Below are 20,914 nucleotides of genomic sequence, written 5' to 3'. Positions count from 1 at the left end.
GGTCTATGAATCATCAGTCTTACACAATTCACAGCACTCACCATAGCACATACCCTCCCCAATGTCCATAACCCAGCCGCCCTATCCCTATCCCCTGACCCCGCAGCAACCCTCAGTTTGTTTCCTGAGATTAAGAGTCTCTTGTGGTTTGTCTCCCTCCCCAGTCCCATCGTATTTCACTTTCTGCTTCCTGTTATGGACAGACTAGGGACAGAGAGAGATTTTAAAAATACATAATTTCTTGAGTCCAGGGAAAGTGAAGGGTGGATCCAGGAGGGTATAAAGAAGTCCAGAGCTGATTAGGAAAAAGCTCACCTGTGTTTGACGACAGCTGAAGTTTTCCAAGTTTCAGTCCACTGAGAACTCTTCTGTGGTAGCTACCAGGCATCCCTTCCCTTTGTAAACTTGAGTGGATCTATTTAAAAGATAACTTCATAATAATCCTGAAATGATGAGCTTGGTGACCTAGTTATATCTTTCCTAATATTCTTTAAAAGAAAACATGTAATTATTAAAATAAGAACATTGGCCTAACACCTAAAATCATCTCCGGTATCATGAACCACCCACCTTGAGACACAATGGGAGTGACTGAGGCTTCTTTTTATAAATCCAGAAAACTTAGATTGGACTAAGTATGACAACTGTGAAAAGGAGCCTCTTCATGACTTCTCAGAACCCTCTTTAGACCCATGTTAAGAAATGGATACATATACTGGTTATCAAAGTTTTTCTAGAAACTTAACTGAAAAAACATGTATCAAAAAAAAATTGCCATCCTTAATTTCTTTACTCTTAATGTGAGAAAATGCTTAGAAATTTGGCACTGCATCCCCCAAACGATCCTTACTGTTTCTGTGGTCATTATCAGGCTCCTCCAGCTTTGGGAGTGGGGAGGAAATCTTTCATTTCAGAGTCGTCTTTGGGTTCTACCCCCTGAATCTCAGGATTATTTCTTAGAAGCCACCAGGAAAGGAAGTAAGGTTTCTTGTCTGGGTGGAGCGGTCTCCCGGGACTTGTGGGTCCTGTCTTACTTTTCCTGCTAGAGGCTGATCTCTGTGAGGGCAGGAGTCATAGCTTACACCAGTCCGTGCTGGCTTGGTACTTTGTACATAGTTGATCATAAATACTTACTGAACGAAAGACTGAATGAACCGATGAATGTGTCACTGAAGTGAGGACATTGACAGATGCACTTTTTGGACATTTTTGGTAATTTTCGTTCTTAAACAATGTTTTTAAGGATCTGAAAACCCGGATGCAAGAGGCGATGACTCAGGAGGTGTCCGATGTTTTCAGCGATACCACAACTCCCATCAAGCTGTTGGCGGTGGCGGCCACTGCACCTCCTGATGCTCCCAGTAGGGAGGAAGTGGGTATCTGAGGTCTTTTATATCTTTTGTTGGCAGACGTGTACACGCACATGCACGCACACACACATGCACTTTATATCTATTTGTATATCTGTAAAGGTAAAATGTGATTCCCACGTGCTTCCGGGGTGGTTAGGAAATTGTGGATGAAGGGTGCAAGGGCAGAGGAGGGAAGGCCTTGCCCACCAGGTGCATCAGTCAGGAAAGTCCGCAGGACATGTCTTTAGTTGTAAACTGTTCAAGACCTGCCTCTCAGAGACCAAAACAAATGGGTTTTCTTTTTATTGTGTAACAAGAAACATGGAGATAGGCAACCCTTGACACCACGAGAACTGGCATGCCTGGAATTTTCTTGGTCTTTCCGCACTGGTATGAGACAGCTGTTATAACCCCATGCACCATGTTCAGGGCTGTAAGAAACAAGGGATAGGGCACTCCAGTCCCAACTGTCCCTTTTATCAGGACAGTTTATTCTCAACACAGAAGTCAGGGCAGTCCTTGTAAATGATTTGATGTCATTATCCTCCTCAACCCCTTCTAACAACTCCTTCCTGTCCTCGAGAGAAACAAGAGTCCTTACAATGACAGTGAGGCCAGTGCTGTGCTTGGGGCAGCACTCCAGGAAAAAAGTCTAAAACCCAGAAAGCCCTGGTTTGTCAAGTTTGCTTCCATGATGTAAATATTCCCATGGTGGGTGTCTCTGTGCAGGGTCACTGAACACAGACTTGGGAAGAGACGGCACATTTGGCTCTGAGGGGCTGGCGGAGTTGTGACCGTGGCTTCAGCACACCACTGCATCTGGTTCCCTCTGGCTTCTCCGACCCCGGGTCCTACCACCCTCACCCCTTATGCGCCTCGGTCTACACTGACCGCCTCGTGTTGTATTCCCAGTGTGCCCCGGTTATGTTTACTGCATTCTAACCTTGCGAACATTGTGCTTGTTCTCTCCGTTCCTCCCATAGAGAATTACTTGTGTTAGTCATTCCCTTTCATCAGCGCCTACTGAAATGTCACTTTTGGGTCACTGCTGAAGATACAACCCCTCCCCCCGCCCCAGGGATTTCCTAATCTCCATATCCTACTTTTTGCCTCAGCATTTTTCAACATTTGACGCGTTTACCTCACTTCTTATTTGTCTCTCTCCTTCACATTAGCATGAAAGGCCATGCAGGCAAGGACTTTGTCGTACTTTATTCCCAATTCTTTTAAGATTTAATTTATTTATTAGAGAGTGAGTGAGAGAGAGCAAGAGCAAGCAAGAACATGGTGGGGGTGTACAGAGGGGGAGAAGCAGATTCCTTGACAAGCAGGGAGTTCCACTCAGGGCTCGATCCCAGGAACCTGGAATCATGACCCGAGTTGAAGGAAGATGCTTAACCGACTGATCCACCCAGGCGCCCCTTTATTCCCAGTTCTTTTTTTAAAAAAAATTATTATTATTTTTTAAATTTAAATTCAGTTAGCCAACATATAGAATATCATTAGTTTCAGATGTAGAGTTCGGTAATTCATTATATACATCTAACACCCAGTGTCCTTCACATCATGTGCCCTCCTTAATGCCTGTCACCCAGCTACTCCATCCCTCTACCTGTCTCCCCTGCAGCAGCCCCGTTTCTTTCCCATAGTTAAGAGTCTCTCTCATGGTTTGTCTGCCTCTCTGATTTCTTCCCATTCCTTTTTTCCCTATGATCCTCTGCGCTGTTTCTTTTATTACTCATGTGAGTGAAATCAGATGATAATTGTCTTTCTCTGATTGACTCATTTCACTCAGCATAATACCCTCCAGTTCTTAACCACATCGATGTAAATGGTAAGATTTCATCCTTTCTGGTGGCTGAGTCATATTCCATTGTATGTATACACCACATCTTCTCTATTCATTTACCTGTCGATGGACATCTCGTCTCAGAAACAGACAGATGAATGGAACAGAATAAAGAACCTAGAAACGGATCCTCAACTCTGTGGTCAACTAATCTTCGACAAAGCAGGAAAGAATATTCCCCGTTCTTAAAACAATTATTGGCACATTATTATCTGGCATATTATTGGTGCTGAATGGAAAGGCTTTCCCAGAAATCCTCCAGGAGACTTTGCTTATGTTTCATAAGCTGCTCCAGCTGTAGAGGAATCTAGGAAAATGAGTATTGGCAGCAGAGAAGAAGGGGTTGTTGGGTCAGACACTTAAGACCAGTGGAATTGGTAGGTAGAGGTTTGTGTAATTCTTATTTGCTGATGACTCCCATTTCTTTCTTCAGTCTACATCATGGCGTGGTTCAGCTCATGGTCCCCTTAGACTAGGATGGTGTGCTATTCTTTTCATTCCAGACTTCTCTGAGTTTTAGACCAGTAGATCAAGGGTCTCTTCTGGGTCCTTGATACGTCAGGCTGTGTTGTCCTGCTGTTCTCTCCCTCCCTCTTGGAAATTTGTGAGTTGTCATTGACTCTTCCCATGCCAGCAAATAACTAAGGCAAGCTAATTTGATCTCACAGACATTTCTTCAATCCTTCACATTTTCCATTCGTGTTGCTCGAGCTCTAGTTCTGATCTGTGTCCCCTGCTGCCTAATTGACTGCACAGCTGTGACTGGTCTTTGAATCTATCACTTGGCCACCAATAAAAAAAAAGATTTGACCCTGTTTTACTGCTAAGCCCTTCAGTGGGTCTTCCCTTTCTTATAGGATAAAGCCAGAGTGCTAGGATCTGTTCCTGATACTCTCTCTGTACTTGTTTCCTGCAAACCCTGCCCTTCCGTTCGTGCCCCAGCAGTATTTAATTGCTTCTAGTTTTGTGCGGACTCTGTCCTTTCTCCCTTCCATGTCTTGTTCTTTCTGTCTCTGTTATCTTTCCCTTCTTTTTTGGCTAGTTCCTATTTATCCTTTATCCTTTTATCCTTTATGTCCTGGATAGGTTTAAGCGCCTTTCCCTTTGCTCCCATGGTAGCAGTGTTAGCTTTATAATTGTACACAGTACACTCTATCGTAAGTATCATAAGTGCTTATGGGTCTTTTGGCTCATAAGCAAGGATGCAAGCTCCTGAGGTGCAGAAACTGTGCCTTACTCATTTTTATATCTTCAGCGCCGACCCCAGGGTCTGGCATATAGTAGGTGCTCAGTAATGTTGACTTAGTGATAAGAAAAGTGGGCTAAGCAGCCTGTTAAATCAGAGGAAGCAGCAGACAGGGCTGGAACTGGGTGGATTAACTAGGATAAGCGAAAGACCTGTGGATCCAGAGTGCAGGAGACCAGCCAAGATAAGGAACAAGGACAGGCTAGGTGAAGGGGACTAGGAGATCAGAGATTTAGACAGAGATTCTGAGCATTAAATGGCAAGAACCCAGGTGACTGAACTGAAACAAGGGGCCAGTGTGGGGAAGAGACTTGAGTGGGTCAACACAGTGCCCTGGCAATGCGATTGGAGCCTGCTCTTGAACCGGGAGCCTGTTAGGGCTTTCGAGGTGGTCCGCCAGCAGCTAGACAGCTGTCTCCGAGTAGGGCAGGCAGACCCTCCGAAGGAGGCAAGGAAGAGGATGGGTCCTGCCATGGCCATTCCTGAAGTGCTCTTTGTACAGTGTAAACCTGACCCAGCACTGTTGGGGATGCCTTGTGTTTTCAAGCATTGTTATCCAAACAAGTGACAGATGCGCTTTTGTCATTTTATTGGAGTTAAATAGTCCCCTTCATTGTATGCAACCTCACATAATAACCGTGTCAAAGGAAAAAACTAACTTCTTTTTCTTCTTTTCTTTTTAAAATTTGAGAGGTGAATGTACAGTTCAGTAGATGGTTTTGTATGCGGGGGAATAAGCAGCAGCCTTCCTTGCCCTAGTGTCGGGCCTGAGTGTGAGCACCAGCTATCGTTTTTCCCCCTGGAGGTCAGGGGCAGAGTTTTTACAACATTAATGGTAATGGATATGTGAGGGATGCTGCCTTGAAGAAGCTGGAGTTCAGCTTAGGACTGTGGATATTCTTGAGTTTTCCACACACCTTGGAGCCTGGAGTGGGCTTGCCTGTCCTCTTCACAGGATAAGACTTTTGTAAACAGGGATTTTTGAAGTCTTCACACTCTGTGAACTCCTTGTTGCAGATGACACAGTGCTGTATGTCCTCTCTGCACTTGGTAAGCATTGGTTGAACGGAAAGGCAAGTGTGTGCATGATGCTTATGGCCAAGCCTCTGAGAAGACAGAGCAAGGCCAGGGCCTGGCAATCGCCAGATTGTGGTCGTAGTTACTAGGGTTTGATGTCATCTGTGAAGTCTTTGCTTGAGCAGTTGCTGCTCAAGAGAGAGTTTTTCTTAGGCTAAGAAAGAGTTTTTCTTAGGCTTCCTGACTCATTTTACTGAAATAAGTGTTCCTAATGTCTTTGTTTTTCCTCAAGGTATTTGATGAGAGGGCGGCTAACTTTGAGCACCATTCAGGAAGGCTTGGTGCCACGGCGGAGAAGGCGGCCGCTGTTGGAACTGCTAATAAAGCCACAGTGGAAGGCATTCAGGCATCAGTAAAGACGGCCCGAGAACTCACACCCCAGGTTGAATTTTGTTCACTCTTCATTGTTTCAGTACCCACCCTGTAGTGTTCAGTAAAGGTCAATTACAAATCAGTTTCTGTACATTTTGAACACTTACTGAATATTGTCATGAAAGAAACACAAGGTGTCAAAATCATTTTTATGTTTTAGTTTCCTACAATGATCATAGATAACTTTTGAGGGTGGAAAAACCTGGTAAAGCAACCTCTGCTCACATGCATCCATAATTAGGGTGATATTTGGATAATCTCCAGACGTTAGTCTGTTTTCATAGTATAGCTTATGCCTTTCCCCATGTCTCTTTGAGGTTGTGTTCCTGACTTGCTTTCTTTCTACTTCATTAAATAATCAAGTTATAGCCAGTGTGCTGTGAACAGTTTATTGGAAGAGTGGGGACAAAAGAAAACAAATTGGACAGGAATTTAAGATCTAATATGTGAGAGGTTTTTTTTTTTTTTTTAAAGATTTTATTTATTTATTTGACAGACAGAGATCCCAAGTAGGCAGAGAGGCAGGAGAGAGAGAGGGGGAAGCAGGCTCCCCATGGAGCAGAGAGCCCGATGTGGGGCTTGATCCCAGGACCCTGGGATCATGACCTGAGCCAAAAGCAGAGGCTTTAACCCACTGATCCACTTAGGCGCCCCTGTGAGAGGTGTTCTTAAGAATATCAGTTCAAGGGCGCCTGGGTGGCTCAGTGGGGTTAAGCCGCTGCCTTCAGCTCAGGTCATGATCTCAGAGTCCTGGGATCGAGTCCCGCATCGGGCTCTCTGCTCAGCGGAGAGCCTGCTTCCCTCTCTCTCTTTCTGCCTGCCTCTCCATCTACTTGTGATTTCTCTCTGTCAAATAAATAAATAAAATCTTTAAAAAAAAAAAAAAAAGAATATCAGTTCAACATCATTTAGTGTGATGTTTGCACATTTTCCCTAAGCAAATTATAGAAAATTCATTTTTTAAAAATAGATTTATTTGGCAGACATGTATTATGTACCTGTAGTACATCAAGACCCATGCTAGGCTTTACACATCTGTGATACTGGCTAATGTATCCCTTTGATGGGAACTTGCAGGAAAGGATGGGAAAAAAAAATACACGTCTTCATTATTTATCTTTTGCCCACGTGGCATATAACAAGTTAGGTTCTCTTGAAAAATCATACGTGTCCAACTTTTTAAAAGTACTTCCACAAAATATGAACATGTATAATTTTCTTTAAAAATTTCCATAAAGTATGGGACATAGAACATAGGTATTTCTGTACAGAACTGAGATTCCTAAAAAAGAGAAACAGAAAACTACAGATACCAGCTTCAGCAAGAGTAAGGCTTTCGAGACAGATCTGGACCTGAATCCTCTGTGACCTTGAATTTCCTCATCTGTAAAATGAAGAGAATTCCTTCCTAATGGGTAATTTGGAGGACTGAGAGGATATACTTAAAGCCTGTAACTTACCAAATACTCGGTAAATGTTAGTTCCTTCCCTAACTTCTGTAACTGGTTTGCTGGGAGCTCTTGAGCAAGTCACTTACGTTTCCTGAGTCTTGGTTTTTGAGTCTGTAAAGTTGCAGAAGTTACCTGTCCTGTTTCATAGGGTTGTTGTGAGGATTAAGTAAGATAATGGATGTGAAAGTACTTCGTTAACTGCAGACAGCTACTTTTTAATGACTGTTCATACATATCACTTTAAAGTAATTTTTAGTATCTTTCTTGGTGGTGCTTGGTAAGATGGAAGAGTCCACATCGAGGGTTGTTGTCAGTTCTGTGTGGGTTCTGAGGTGAATGCCATTTCCTTTGTCATTCTGTTACCTGCTCAAAAATCAGGCTATGACTATATAGCTTTCTGCACTGGCTCTGTGGGTGAGGTCCTTAGGAGACCTAAGTCTCCTGTGTTCAGCCTGCAAAGACTTGTGCATTTTTGGCTTTCTAGTGCCATCTGTAGGTGGAGAGGGGAAAGCTTCGCTGAATGTATTCCAGTGGGAGGACGCCCTGGGGTTTAAAGGTTGTTTTGTCATTGACAGGTCATCTCAGCTGCTCGCATCTTACTTAGGAATCCTGGAAATCAAGCTGCTTACGAACATTTTGAGACCATGAAGAACCAGTGGATCGATAATGTCGAAAAAATGACAGGTAGAGTTGTGTGTGAAGCTCTTACTGTGTAGTCCTAGAGGAATGAGTTCTGAGAAACTCGAGCAGGTCGGGTTATGTTACTCAGCTGTAATTGGATGAAGGGATGGTCATGTGCCTGACAGTGTACTTGGCCCTGATTAAGGCTGAGGCTTCTCATTCAGGCCTTGCAACTTTGTTTGAAGAGAGGCTCTTTGAGTCTCTTTTCTTTTAATTCTGCCCTCCCTGTGCGATGCTCATTGTTACAGCTCCTGTCTTCCCTTTGAATAGTGCCTTTGCTCGGTCTGAACCAGGGTTTGGTTTCAGAGGCTGGAGGCAGTGTTTGTGGATACAGTAAGTGTCCCTGTCATTTTCAGTGGGTTCACATTTCAAGGAACCACAATAGCTACCATTTAATACAACTTGTCTCAGAGTTTCCTTCAACTTGTCAACTACGTAGTTTTTTTTTAAAAAAAGGAGAAACCAACCACCAACAAACGTGTGTCTGTGCTAGGGAAGTGGCACCTCCAAACCTTCTTCACCGTCCGTGCAGGGAGGGATAGGCGAGGAGGGAGGAGATGAGGAACGTGGGCTCCTTGGCGTCCCTGCAGGACCTGCCGTGACAGGGTCCCTAGCAGCCAGAGATGAAAGTGGAGCTCCCGGGGTGTCGGAAGAGAGGTAACCGAAGCAAGAAGCAGGCCGTCAAGGTTATTAGAACCCTCCTCGTGGCTCGTCTGGGGCAAGACCAGCTGCCAACAAGCAACAGATGGCTGTGGAGTGAGCCGGGCAGGGAGAAAATGTTATTAGCATAATGTGGAGATGCGGTGAAGGCCGGAGACGCCGACCTCCCGTTGTCGCTGCGATTCCTGCGGGCCGCAGAGGACCTGAGAAGGCCGGTGACCACGGTCGGTATGGGTGTCGTGAATCTATATGGCCTCCTGGATGACATCTTCACTTTTTTTTTGAACTAAGGTAAATCACCTGGAAGCTTTTGATTGTTTAGGAAGGACTTAGGGCTAAAGGAGAGAATTCTGGGTGTTCTACTTTCACGTGAGAACCTTGAGTGGACAAGAGGGTTTTTGAGTCTCTGCTTTTCTAAAACAGAAACAAAATTCCATTTCTGTTCTGACAGGGCTGGTGGACGAAGCTATCGATACTAAATCTCTACTGGATGCTTCTGAAGAAGCAATTAAAAAAGACCTGGACAAGTGTAAAGTAGCCATGGCCAACATCCAGCCACAGATGCTGGTTGCCGGGGCCACCAGCATTGCCCGCCGGGCCAACCGTATCCTGCTGGTGGCCAAGAGGGAGGTGGAGAACTCGGAGGATCCCAAGTTCCGCGAGGCTGTGAAAGCCGCCTCTGACGAATTGAGCAAGACCATCTCCCCCATGGTGATGGACGCCAAGGCTGTGGCTGGAAACATTTCTGACCCTGGTAAGCAGTGCCTGGCACCTCACTTGAGAGGTTACCTCAGGAAGCTGACAGGGTGCTGAGATGATTTGTACCCACCCTGCCACCACCACGTACTGCGTCTGGGAGCAAACACTGCAGATTCTTAGTTTGAGAATGCCAGATTAATCTTTTTTTTTTAAAGATTTTATTTATTTATTTGACAGAGAGAGATCACAAGTAGGCAGAGCAGCAGGCAGAGAGAGGAAGGGAAGCAGGCTCCCTGCCGAGCAGAGAGTGCGATGCAGGGCTTGATCCCAGGACCCTGAGATTATGACCTGGGCCGAAGGCAGAGGCTTAACCCACTGAGCCACCCAGGTGCCCCTAGATTAATTTTTTTATGTTAAAATATATATATATATATATGGCACAGAATATTTTCTGCAATACTGGAAGGTTCATTACGAGTTAGTTGCTTTGGACCGACTTTTCTGTGCTTTCTTCATGTTGCCTGACTAGATGGCTCTTGGCTCCGTTTAGTCATTATTTTGGAAATTGCTCAAAAATGGCATGAAAACCATTTTATCAGCCATTTAGCTTATGTAATGGGCATATCTTCTCTTCTGCTTTTCTTAAAATGCTTTTTTCTCTGTAATATATTTTTGGTTTCTGTCAAATCTGGAGGGCTTAAATTGACCTGTAGATCTCCTCTGAGAATATCCTGATCCTACACCAAAGAATCTGGATTTTCTTTAGCTGAATTGTGAGCATGTTTTCAGTATTACTGAAGATGTTACCACTCCTTTGGTTAGAAACATCGGAATTCCTTCCTGTTGGGAGCATCCAGTGTGTCTGGCCCATGAGTGGAATCCAGGCACCGTTAGGCAGTGGGAAGGGCTGCCCTGTTCACTCCTAACCCAGGCAGGATCTTTCTCACATCTTCAAGCTACCGTCACTAAGGACACGCTCCATTTCCTAATTGGAGTTTCTAAAAGTTTGAGCAGAATTCCTGAATCCCAGGTGACCGGGCACCATAGCAGTGGCAGTTCAACCTAGGGGTTAACACACTTACTGCCAAGGTGAGTGAAGGAGTCGGGAGAAAGGTGAGACGTCCTCAGGGGATGTCTGCTCAATCTGAAACGACATCTTCCCTGTTCTGAGTTGGACAGGCTTATCTCTTGACGGCTTCACTGTCAAGGGGTGATGAGCACCACCTGAGCCCGAAGTGATCACACCCAGGAACGTCTTGAGTACTTGCTGATTGTGCAGGCAAGAAGGCACCCTGCCCACACCACAGGGATTAGCTGGTTTGTGACCCTTGTGACTCTCTGTAGGCCTCATGGCATCTGCCTGGCCCTTCCGGCCCTTCCCCTTCAGTCACTGCCTGTGGTGCTTCCTGGCAGCTTCACATGCAGCTTTTGTTCATAGAAACCAGTTCTGCGGCTGGACAGACGGTGCTCCAGGGCACTGACCTGCCTAGTGAAAGTGAGGGCGTCTTGTGTTTAGGCCTGCAAAAGAGCTTCCTGGACTCGGGTTATCGGATCCTGGGAGCTGTGGCCAAGGTCAGAGAAGCCTTCCAACCTCAGGAGCCTGACTTCCCACCTCCTCCTCCGGATCTTGAACAGCTCCGTGTAAGTAGATTCGGAGTGACGGGGAGAACTGAGCCGAGGGGGCTAGAACTGTAGCAAGAGGGAGGTAAGCTGTGCTCGGAGCCTTGTGGATGAGGTGTCTTCGTTTGGCTTTTACCTGAAGCTTCCTTGGACACACAAGTTGACTTGCATTCCAGAACCAGTAGAGTCCTGCGCCCATGCTTCTGTGCAGGGCGTGCTGGGTCGGTGGGGGTCATGGGCCTGGCCTGCTCTGATGGAGACTGACTGGAGCAGAGGTGCGCTGGCTTTGGCAAGTGTGGATGTGATGAGTGATGAAGTCGTAGGATGAGTTACTGAGGAGAGAGAAAGTGACCTGGTGGCGAGGAGATTTTTTTTGTGTTCCCAATTGACAAGGGCAAAACTGAGGTGATTAGATTTGTGTACAGTCTTCTTTACTTGACTTTTTTTGTTTAGTAACAAAAATAATAGTCTGTTTTTTAAAAGTATATTTTCCTCCAACTATAATTTCAACTCTTTTTATGTTCCCCAAAGTGCCATAAATTTATTCTTCCGTAGGTAAATGGTTTAGGAGGAGGCTTAGCTGGGCAATAACTTATAGATACAAATCCTAGAATAGGAAATGGTAATTGTTCTAACTAACAGTATTGGAGACAGCTGGACTTTGGGAATAGCGCATCAAGGCAATAATTTGATTTACTTTCCTGTGTTTCATGTCAGTAAAAGATGGAAGTTTCTAAGTTGGTTGAGGACAGAATTGGGTCCTTTTGCCCAAGCCGAGGAACAGTGCTTCTCTAGCCTCCAACGTTTCAGCTTCATTTGCTTCTTTGTAGCTGGGCTCTTGGTGCCTGGTTGGGGCCAGTGGAAGGGCTACTCTGGGGCCTGGCTTCTAAAGGGATTGGCAAATTCCTGACACTTAGAATCAAGATCTTAGAGGTCAATTGGTTTAGCTACCCCTCATTGACAGATGAGGAAACAAGCCCTGGGGAGAAGTTAGTCACCTGTGCAACTGCCGTGAAACAGTCAGGACCACAAATGAGATCCATCCTCTTTGGGGAGCCTTGGTCTAGCAGTACTGTGTGTGCCTCCCTGGGATTCATCCAGAACTCTAGCTGCTGGCTTTTTGTGGAGAAGCAAGGAAGAAAATATGCATCTGTGGCGATTCAGGCAGGTGGTCCTTGTGCTCTGTGTGGGTGGTCTTATATGGAATGAATGTGGGTGGCTTTTCTGGGGATGCTTTTAAAGGAAAGGAAAGAGTTCTAGAGGAGAAGTAGTTCCTAGGGTTTTACTTACAACCCAGTAATTCTCTCTCTAGCTGGCCGATGAGCTTGCTCCTCCCAAACCACCTCTGCCTGAGGGTGAGGTCCCTCCGCCCAGGCCCCCACCACCAGAGGAGAAGGATGAAGAGTTCCCTGAGCAGAAAGCCGGGGAGGTGATCAACCAGCCAATGATGATGGCTGCCAGGCAGCTCCACGATGAGGCTCGCAAGTGGTCCAGCAAGGTAAGTAATGAGGCTTTTCTTGTTGGAAAAGGATGAAGACATGCACACAGCCCAGGAAGAAGAGTCTGATTGGAAAGTTACCCTCTCTCTGCTTCTGGTTCCTGCTGTTGCCAATAACACGATCCTCTTCTTCCTCATGGCTTAGTGAGATGTTGGAAAGGAGGTTCCTTTCCTCCGTCCGTGCAAGTGTCCGTTGCTGCGACCTGCGACATTTGGGTTCTTTTAGAGATTGTTTTTTTCTCAGGATTGCTGAATGTCTTTAAGTGCTCTCTTGCTAAGTATCAATACTCCAGATGTGAAACAGTCTTCTGTGGGCTCTGCTAGAGTTGGCTGAAGTGTTTGCATTTTCCTTCTGTTTTCCATGAAAGCAGGTATGTGCTTAGGAGCTATGTGCTTTGTCCTTTTCTCAGAATCATCTCACCTCCCAATTCAAGACCAATCCAGGCTAACTCGAGCTCCACAAATCTGAAAGTGTAACTATTCATGTGGTCGGTGAAAATGTGGGTGCTGCACCTGTCAGACCCTGTGAATAACTTTTGCCTATTTCCCCTGAAGTGATGAAAAAGTGCTTGGTAGATTTTCTAGATAAGAACTAAATATTCTTGCTCACCGGGTGGTGAAATGTACTTTTAACTCAGTTCTCAACTGTCTGTAATACGACCCCCTCTTCTAGATCTTTATTCCCACCATTTATTTGCCTTTTCCTGCCCTTGGCCATCTCAGGCTTTTGTATTAACTGTAGTTTCCGGGGGACCTTCTACTTGCAGCTGATCTTGGGTTTTTCCAGGCTGGGAAATCGACCTTGGTTTTTGAAACTCTCTATTTTTCTGTGTGTTAGCTGTGAACCTAGGTTCTAAGAAGGAATGAATAGTGACCTTGCTGGTGTTGGGCCTGGCCGTGGAATTATTTATAATTCTACCTTTCCACCTGGGGCGTGCACACCTCCAGGACCGTTTGCGGAGTCCCAGTGCATGTGGAAAGAGGGGTGGAAGGGACAGTGGAGCTCGGTTTTACTCAAAGATTGTAAAGGCAATCTAAATTTCATTACAGCATGGGGCACCTGGGTGGCTCAGTTGGTTAAGTGGCTGCTTTCGGCTCAGGTCATGATCCCAGGGTCCTGGGATTGAGCCCTGCATCAGGCTCCCTGCTCAGTGGAGAGCCTGCTTCTCCTTCTTCCTCTGCTTGTCGCTCTGCCTACTTGTGCTCTCTCTCTGTCAAATAAAGAAATAAAAGCTTTAAAAAATAAATAAGTAAATAAATAAATTTCGTTACAATAAACCCAGATATATCGTGTAGCAGGACATAAAATACACTTGAATTATAAACAGACTTAAGGGGCAGACAGCATCGGCCTACATATTTACCCCACTTTCCCGTTTGTGGCCAGCAGTCTTTAGGTCTGACTGTGTGCAGGCTTGGAGCATTGGAGAATTGCCGACTTTGAGCTGTGAGTCAGGAGCTCCTTGACCATGTGTGTTTGGGGTGGTGAGGGTGGTATGTGTTTGTGTGTCTGTCTTTGCAAACCTTGAGACTCTACTCCCCAGCAGCAGTGAGCTGGCCTCTCCTCTAAGGAGTCCTGGTTGATGAGTCCTGGTGGAGACAGAATTTAGGGAAAGGGTTTAGAATGTACCTGAGCCCATTGTTTGCTCTGAATTCTCCAACTTTGTCATCACCTTTTGGAGACCGGTTTCCTGTGCAGGATAAGAATTTTAGGAGCGATAGCAACCTCAAATAAACTTACAAGTAAACTCTTCCTCTTGGTTAGAGATGTTTGATATAAAGACCTTGTATTCTGGGATGCCGGGCCAACTCACTAGGTAGAGCACGTGACTCTTGATCTTGGGGTTGTGAGTTCAAGCCCCACATTAGGTATAGAGATTACTTTAAAAAATTTTTTTTTTTTTAAAGAAGGACGTGCATTACCATTCTTCATATACTTGGCTTGGCTTCATTTAGGCAGTTCCTTTTGTTTGCTTTCCCCTCTGCCTATTTCACATCTGATCACACTGCCGCTTGCCCTGGCCTTTCGGAATCCCCATCCATGGTATTAAATCCATTCTTTCCCCATCACAGGTCCTGTTCTCTCATGGGTACTGATTTGGGCTCCTCTGAACTCAGCGTTGGTCAGTAGCTATGTTCCTGGGTTATCTGTGAAGTATGTACCTTAAGGTTGGATTGAGAACCCTGCTGTGCAACAGGAGAGATTTAAGTTGTACCCCGGGAACAGCTTTCTGGGTCAGTAGTAGCAATGGGTGCAGGAGGAGGTCATGGAGGTGTTTGTGTCCAAAGGCCTTGAGGGGATAGAGAGAACTGGTCTGAAGTGTGGGTTTTCCCTGAGATGGGAAGCTGGGTGAGGCCCAGTCTGGAGGCTCCTTTCCACTGGCTGATTGTGGGGGATTTGACAAGTCCTCCTCACTCATCACTGCATTCATTTTCTGTGCCTCTTTCCTGGTTTGCTGTCCGTGGCTTCTGCTGTATCATTTTTAAATGCTGGGATCTTTTAACTCCTGCTGGAAATAATGATCTGTGTCTGGCAACTTGCAGAGCTGACCCAGGTCACTTCCTGTGTCCCAGAAGATCTAGAACAGTTTCCATAGGAGCTAGTGGGGGCTGGGGGGTGGGGATCACTTTGTTCCATTCAGAGCAAGTTGTGTGGCCACATTTACTTTTTTCCCTCTGGATTCCTTTTAAAGGTAATCAGCTACTATTGTTTGGTTGTTTGGCTCCTCAGAAATGTTATGACATGAAAATTATTCTTGGCAAGTTTAACTTTGGTGGTAAGTGTATAGATAAAAAAGGGATGCCACTTGCTTTCTTGGTTTACATTTTTCTCGGGAAACCTTTTGCCTTTGGAGTGAGTCTCTTTCTTTCCCTCACTGACAACAGTGGGGACTCTGGCTGGTGCTGGAGGCTGAGAATCCCCCTTCGGTGGAGTTTGGTTCGTCTGGCTTCTGGAGAGGTGCCGTTTTTCTTTCCCATCTTAGGCAAGCTTTGGTTACTAAACCAAGTGATGCTCAGCTCCCCTGTCCTACTGCTCTGACTAACACTGTCCCTGTTTCTCATCCTCCCTGCCATCGACAAAGCCGGGTAACCGGGTCGCTGAGGTGGGTGTAGGTGTTGTAGCTGAGGCAGATGCGGCTGATGCTGTTGGGTTCCCTGTCCCCCCTGACATGGAAGACGATTTCGAACCTGAGCTGCTGTTAATGCCATCCAATCAGCCGGTCAACCAGCCCATTCTGGCCGCGGCTCAGTCCCTGCATCGGGAAGCTACCAAGTGGTCTAGTAAGGTACTGATCTAGCACCCCCGGCGGGGCTGCTCTGTATGCATCCGGCCATGTGCAGCCTTGACACATTGCATCACTCATGATCTGTGCAAGTCCTGTGAGTCTGAGCGGGGCGGGCCTCTGTCTGTCTGCACCTTGTTGTCAGGACTGGCTTCACGAGTTTGATAGGTCTGCTAATGCCCGATTAATTGGATTGCATTTATGACCAGTGGGGGGTAGAGATGGGGTCACTTTCTGAAAGGATTCGTTTTCTTACTGACCTCGGGGCCATGATTAGAACCCTAAAGCCCTTGGGAAGCTCTGGGTCTCTCAATGACTTGCAGGTCAGGAACCACTATAGACCATTAAGAGGTCACCTGGCCTGACCATGGAGCTTGGCCTGCCACCCCGTCCTCTGCTGACCTGTCACGGATGGCTCAGGTGGAATGGGCCGGAGTGGGAAGCAGCTTTATATGGCAGGGTCTCTGGGGCGGACTGCTTGCTGCCCTGCACTTGGCTGCCTGGCAGATGCTGGCCTTGACGGGAACCCACAGGGAAGGGGGCTTCACTGACTGCTTGTCCAGGTGTTCCAGGGGGATGGGCTGGGGGTGGAGAGCAGAGAGCACTCAGGGCTGCAGGATGGGCAGCCACAGAGTTTGGCCTTGGGACTGAACCAACACTGGTGTGGGGAGTGGAGGAGGAGGGTGATCACTTTTTTCCCTTTGAAGGTAGCATGTTGCAAGAAGACCTGGTTTGAAGAGTGATGGACAATAACTAACCTCAGCACCACACTGTTTTCTAATCAAGTTCATGAATCCTGGAACGATCCCAGGTCTACCCTGAAGAGATGGGCCCAGACGGCCATGTCTAACCTGCTCCTGTTCTCGTGATTTTTTCCCTTCCCCATATTCTCTGTGGCCTCCGTGATTGCCTGAGATGTCACACGCCTCCCAGCATAGTGCTCGGCCATCACTGGGTGCCTGTGGAGGTGTCTCACAGGGCGCCCAGCAGGGCATGGTTTGTGTATGCCTCACTGCCTTGTGCAGAAAATTGAAAAGCGTGAGGGGAAAAATGAGTAGGGCCTGACCTTTTAGGTAGTTTTGAACATTGCGATTGTTGTTTCTGGTTGTTAGCAGCCAAAAGGTGCACCTTTTGAGGGCATAAAGTAAATTCCTTATACATTTCTTTATTACAACCCATGAGGGTTTCAATGAACCCAAATACCCCATTGAAGGTAAACCACTATGAGCTGGAGTGGGGCCTCCATGTACAGCTTGACTCATGACTTGTACTTTTCTGCTCTTGGCTGAAGGTCTCTTTAATTGAAGCCACTTAGCTGAGAGGACTGAGGAATTGATTCTTGGCCTTTTAAAATGTGACAAATTAAAATAACATGTTCCCTGAGGCCGACAGGACAAGTAAGACGCAGTAGCAGGGAGGGCAGGAACAATCTAGGTGAGAAAATAGATCTTTTCTCACCAAAGCTGATAATAGTTACTTGGTTTAAATCCTAGCTCAGCAGCCATAGTCCTTGGCTGCTATTTGTAACAAGGGTTAGGGTGAAGAGGATGATTTCAGCGTCTGGAAAGGCTCCTCTGTATTTTTCCCCTCAAGCAAGCTCTCCTGCTTTCCCCTTCTGAAAGGGAAATGCCTGTTTAACCAACTTCTCCATTCCATCCTCATTTTGATTGACATGATTAACCTGGAGATGAAGTGCTCGTTCAGTGCTATGCGGGGAGCATATATTGCCCTTCCAGACTAATCTGCAGGTCTTCCTCTTTTCAGTAGGGTCGTCTCTCTCTGTCTCTCTCACGGAGTGCTGGGAGGAGCCCCCCGGCTCCCTCTTCTCTCTGTCCTCCTGTACTGTGTCTATCACTCAAGAACAGTCCTTTTCTTCTCTCCTCACCCTTCCAGAGGCTGCTAGAGCAGCAGGCTCCCTCCTCTCTTCTCTGCACTTCTTCCTTCCTTCCCTAACTTGGCCACCGTGTGGGCTGAGCTCACATTATGTCTTTGCTTCTCTCTCTAGGGCAATGACATCATTGCAGCAGCCAAGCGCATGGCTCTGCTGATGGCTGAGATGTCTCGGCTGGTAAGAGGGGGCAGTGGTACCAAGCGGGCACTGATTCAGTGTGCCAAGGACATTGCCAAGGCCTCAGATGAGGTGACGCGGTTGGCCAAGGAGGTTGCCAAGCAGTGCACAGATAAGCGGATTAGAACCAACCTCTTACAGGTACGCAAGGGTAGCGTGTGTGTGTGTGTGTGTCTGAGTTGGGGGCATGGGAGGGAGAAAGCCGGAGAGAGAAAACTGGATGAGCAAGGAGGAGGTGGAGGAACTCTGAAGAAATAGCAGAAAGGGGAAACACACATGTATATTTGGGAAAGACAGGAAAACTTCTTGCCTAATCATATGAAAAAATTATAATGCTTCCTTTCTGAACAGAGGGACTGTACTAATCCTAGGGAGAAACCAAGTGGGATTCTGTGGCTAATTTACAGGGTGCCTTCTGCACGCCAGCCTCTAGGAAATCAGAGGTAGAGAAGTCGTGTCCTCAAAGAGCTTGTGGGCAAGGAAAACATTAGAAACATGCTAAATTAAGTTTGCTTCTTAGGTATGCGAGCGAATCCCAACCATAAGCACCCAACTCAAGATCCTGTCCACGGTGAAGGCCACTATGCTGGGCCGGACCAACATCAGTGACGAGGAGTCCGAGCAGGTATGTGTCCGCTGCTTCTGGTTTCTTACCAATAGTTTTGGAGCCCCTTTATAGCGATTTAACTCAGCTTTGGGGAAAATCTGACCTCTGACTTGAGTATTCAGTATGTGGAATGGACTCTTAACTCTCTTAGAAGGGCATCTGTGTTGCACAGATGCGTCAGAAACTTCGAAGGGGAAGGAAAGTTCTTATGCAACTTTTGTCACTTCACAGAGGGGAAGCTGAGGCCTGGGGTGACGTGCCAATTAACACTTGGGACTCTGCTCAGTTCTTTGTCTCCGTGGAATAGGCGTTGACTCTCCGGAGGCCTCCAGTTCCCGTCCACTCCTGCCCGTTGTGTCTTTGCGGCTGGAAAGCACTTGTGCTTCCCAGCTCACCGGGTGAGAAGTACCTGGGGAGGTGAAGAGTGTCGGCTTTTCAGGGGCCTGAGACAGGCATGTGCTGAGGCTGAAAGGTCGGCTCAAAGGAGGTGCTTCTCCTGGTTTCTTTGACAGACACTGAAATAAAGTTGGTGGGAGGGTTCTTTTAAGGGCTGGCAACCACTTTTTGGAGTCTGTCCTCTTTCGCTGCCTCCTGGAAACGTGGCCCAGGACTATAGGGAAAGCCCTCCTTTGGGCATCTCTTCTCCTCCGTATCTCCTCTCTAGTCAGCCCTACTGTGAGCCAGTCTACTAGCGTCCTCTTACTGTAGGTAGCACGTCTTTAGTTGAACTGCCCAGATGGGCTCACACAGATATGCATGTGGGACTGTATTGGGCACTGAGTAGGGGTTAAAAAAAAATAGAGGGGCGCTTGGGTGGCTCAGTTGTTAAGTGTCTGCCTTCAGTTCAGGTCCTGATTCCAGGGTCCTTAGATCAAGCCCCACGTCAGGCTCCCTGCCTGGCATCCTGCCAAGGATGCTGTGTCTCTCTCTGTCAAATAAAATCTTTTTTTCTTTTTTCTTTTTTTAAAGATTTTTATTTATTTACTTGACAGAAAGAGACACATTGAGAGAGGGAACACAAGCAGGGGGAGTGGGAGAGGGAGAAGCAGGCTTCCTGCCAACCAGGGAGCCCGATGTAGGGCTCAATCTCAGGACCCTGGGATCGTGACCTGAGCTGAAGGTAGACACTTACTGCCTGAGCCACCCAGGTGCCCCGTCAAATAAAAACTTAAAAAAAAAAAAAAAAGGAAAAATAAAAGATTGTCTTGAGTTCCTCTCCCTGGGGAACTCACAGGGTAGTTTGGGAAACCACCCTGATCTCAGGCCAGGAGCACTTTGGAGGAGACAGGGAGGCTACGGTCTAGTATGAGTGGTGCTTTCATGGCAGTTTTCATCCAATAGTTCTCACCCTCACCCTCCTCGTGCACCATGGGTATTGGATCTTCACCCCTGACTATTCTAGGCAGGGTGTGGGCACTGGGCTGTTTCCCATCATGTGGTCTCATCTCAAGAAAAGGAAGTGGTGGAAACAGAGAAGGAAGGATAGAACTCATAGTTTCAAACCATGTCATTTAATTAACCAACACAAATGTATTCTGAGAATATCTACTACGTTCTGCCTCATATTCTAATAAAAAAGGATAGACACTGATAGTGTGGAAGAATGCAAAAACACAGGACTGCAAGTCAGAAGTTTTCAGTCCTTATCCTGATTACTGTGTAAGTTTGGTTGCAAATCTCCTAACCTATCTGGGCCTCAGCCTCTTTGTTGACTGAGTGAAAAGATCAGCTGACCGGGAATTTAAGCCCATAGTTATGCCTCTCAGAGCTGAAGAACCCTTAGAAACTGCCTGGACAAATTTTACAGATGTGAGCATTTTCCAGGGAAGAATCTAGAGACTTCACAAAATCCTCAAAGGGTCTATGGCTCAAAAATAGTTTTTTTGTTTTGTTTGGTTTTTGTTGGCTCAAAAAGAGATAAGAATTAAGAAATGGGAGCTAATGAATCAATACGTTCTCTGACCTTCTGTGCTGGAGTCCTAGTATGATCCTAGCCCTGTAAGCTTGTGTGCTTAGGAGATTTATTTATTTAGATTTTCATGGATTTACAAATGATTGGTTTGTTCATTTGGTTATTTCTTCATTCATTGTTAAAATTATATATTTATGAAATACCTCTTTTGTGCCAGACACTGGCCTAACACGGGGCACAGCAGTGAACAAAACTCACAAAAATCATTGCCCTTGTGGAACTTAAATTTTAAATAAAATCAGGAAAAACAGACAAACTAGGTAAAATTTACATAAAGTGTAGTAGTTAGTACAGATGGGTTCTATGGAGAAAAATGAAGACTTGGAGGATGAGCAATGCTGTCACTTGGGAAGGTGTTTGGGATTTAAAGTAAGGTGGGCAAGGGGTGCCTCACCAAAGTGACTTCTGAGCGAAGATCTGAAGGAGGTGAGGGCTGAGCCACAAGGGAAAAGCATTCAGGTAGAGGGAACAGTGAGAG

At 46.3% G+C, this 20,914-nt stretch overlaps 1 protein-coding gene across 2 annotated transcripts in view; it reads left to right on the top strand.

Annotated features, from left to right (window-relative positions):
• The window catches only part of VCL (vinculin), a 116,788-nt gene that overhangs the window by 93,520 nt on the left and 2,354 nt on the right, over positions 1–20,914 (top strand). Inside the window, exons 13-21 of one of the 2 annotated variants that reach the window (XM_059169844.1) lie at positions 1,244–1,372; positions 5,757–5,906; positions 7,923–8,031; positions 9,140–9,442; positions 10,904–11,028; positions 12,320–12,505; positions 15,589–15,792; positions 17,795–17,998; positions 18,378–18,482. In XM_059169844.1, the coding sequence (XP_059025827.1) occupies positions 1,244–1,372; positions 5,757–5,906; positions 7,923–8,031; positions 9,140–9,442; positions 10,904–11,028; positions 12,320–12,505; positions 15,589–15,792; positions 17,795–17,998; positions 18,378–18,482 (1,515 nt within the window). The remainder of the gene's footprint in view (positions 1–1,243; positions 1,373–5,756; positions 5,907–7,922; positions 8,032–9,139; positions 9,443–10,903; positions 11,029–12,319; positions 12,506–15,588; positions 15,793–17,794; positions 17,999–18,377; positions 18,483–20,914) is intronic. The other variant, XM_059169845.1, reaches the window with a different exon arrangement.

Source organism: Mustela lutreola, chromosome 4, assembly GCF_030435805.1.
Source record: "Mustela lutreola isolate mMusLut2 chromosome 4, mMusLut2.pri, whole genome shotgun sequence".
Lineage (NCBI taxonomy): Eukaryota > Metazoa > Chordata > Mammalia > Carnivora > Mustelidae > Mustela > Mustela lutreola.
This window is presented reverse-complemented; position numbering and strand designations above follow the sequence as displayed.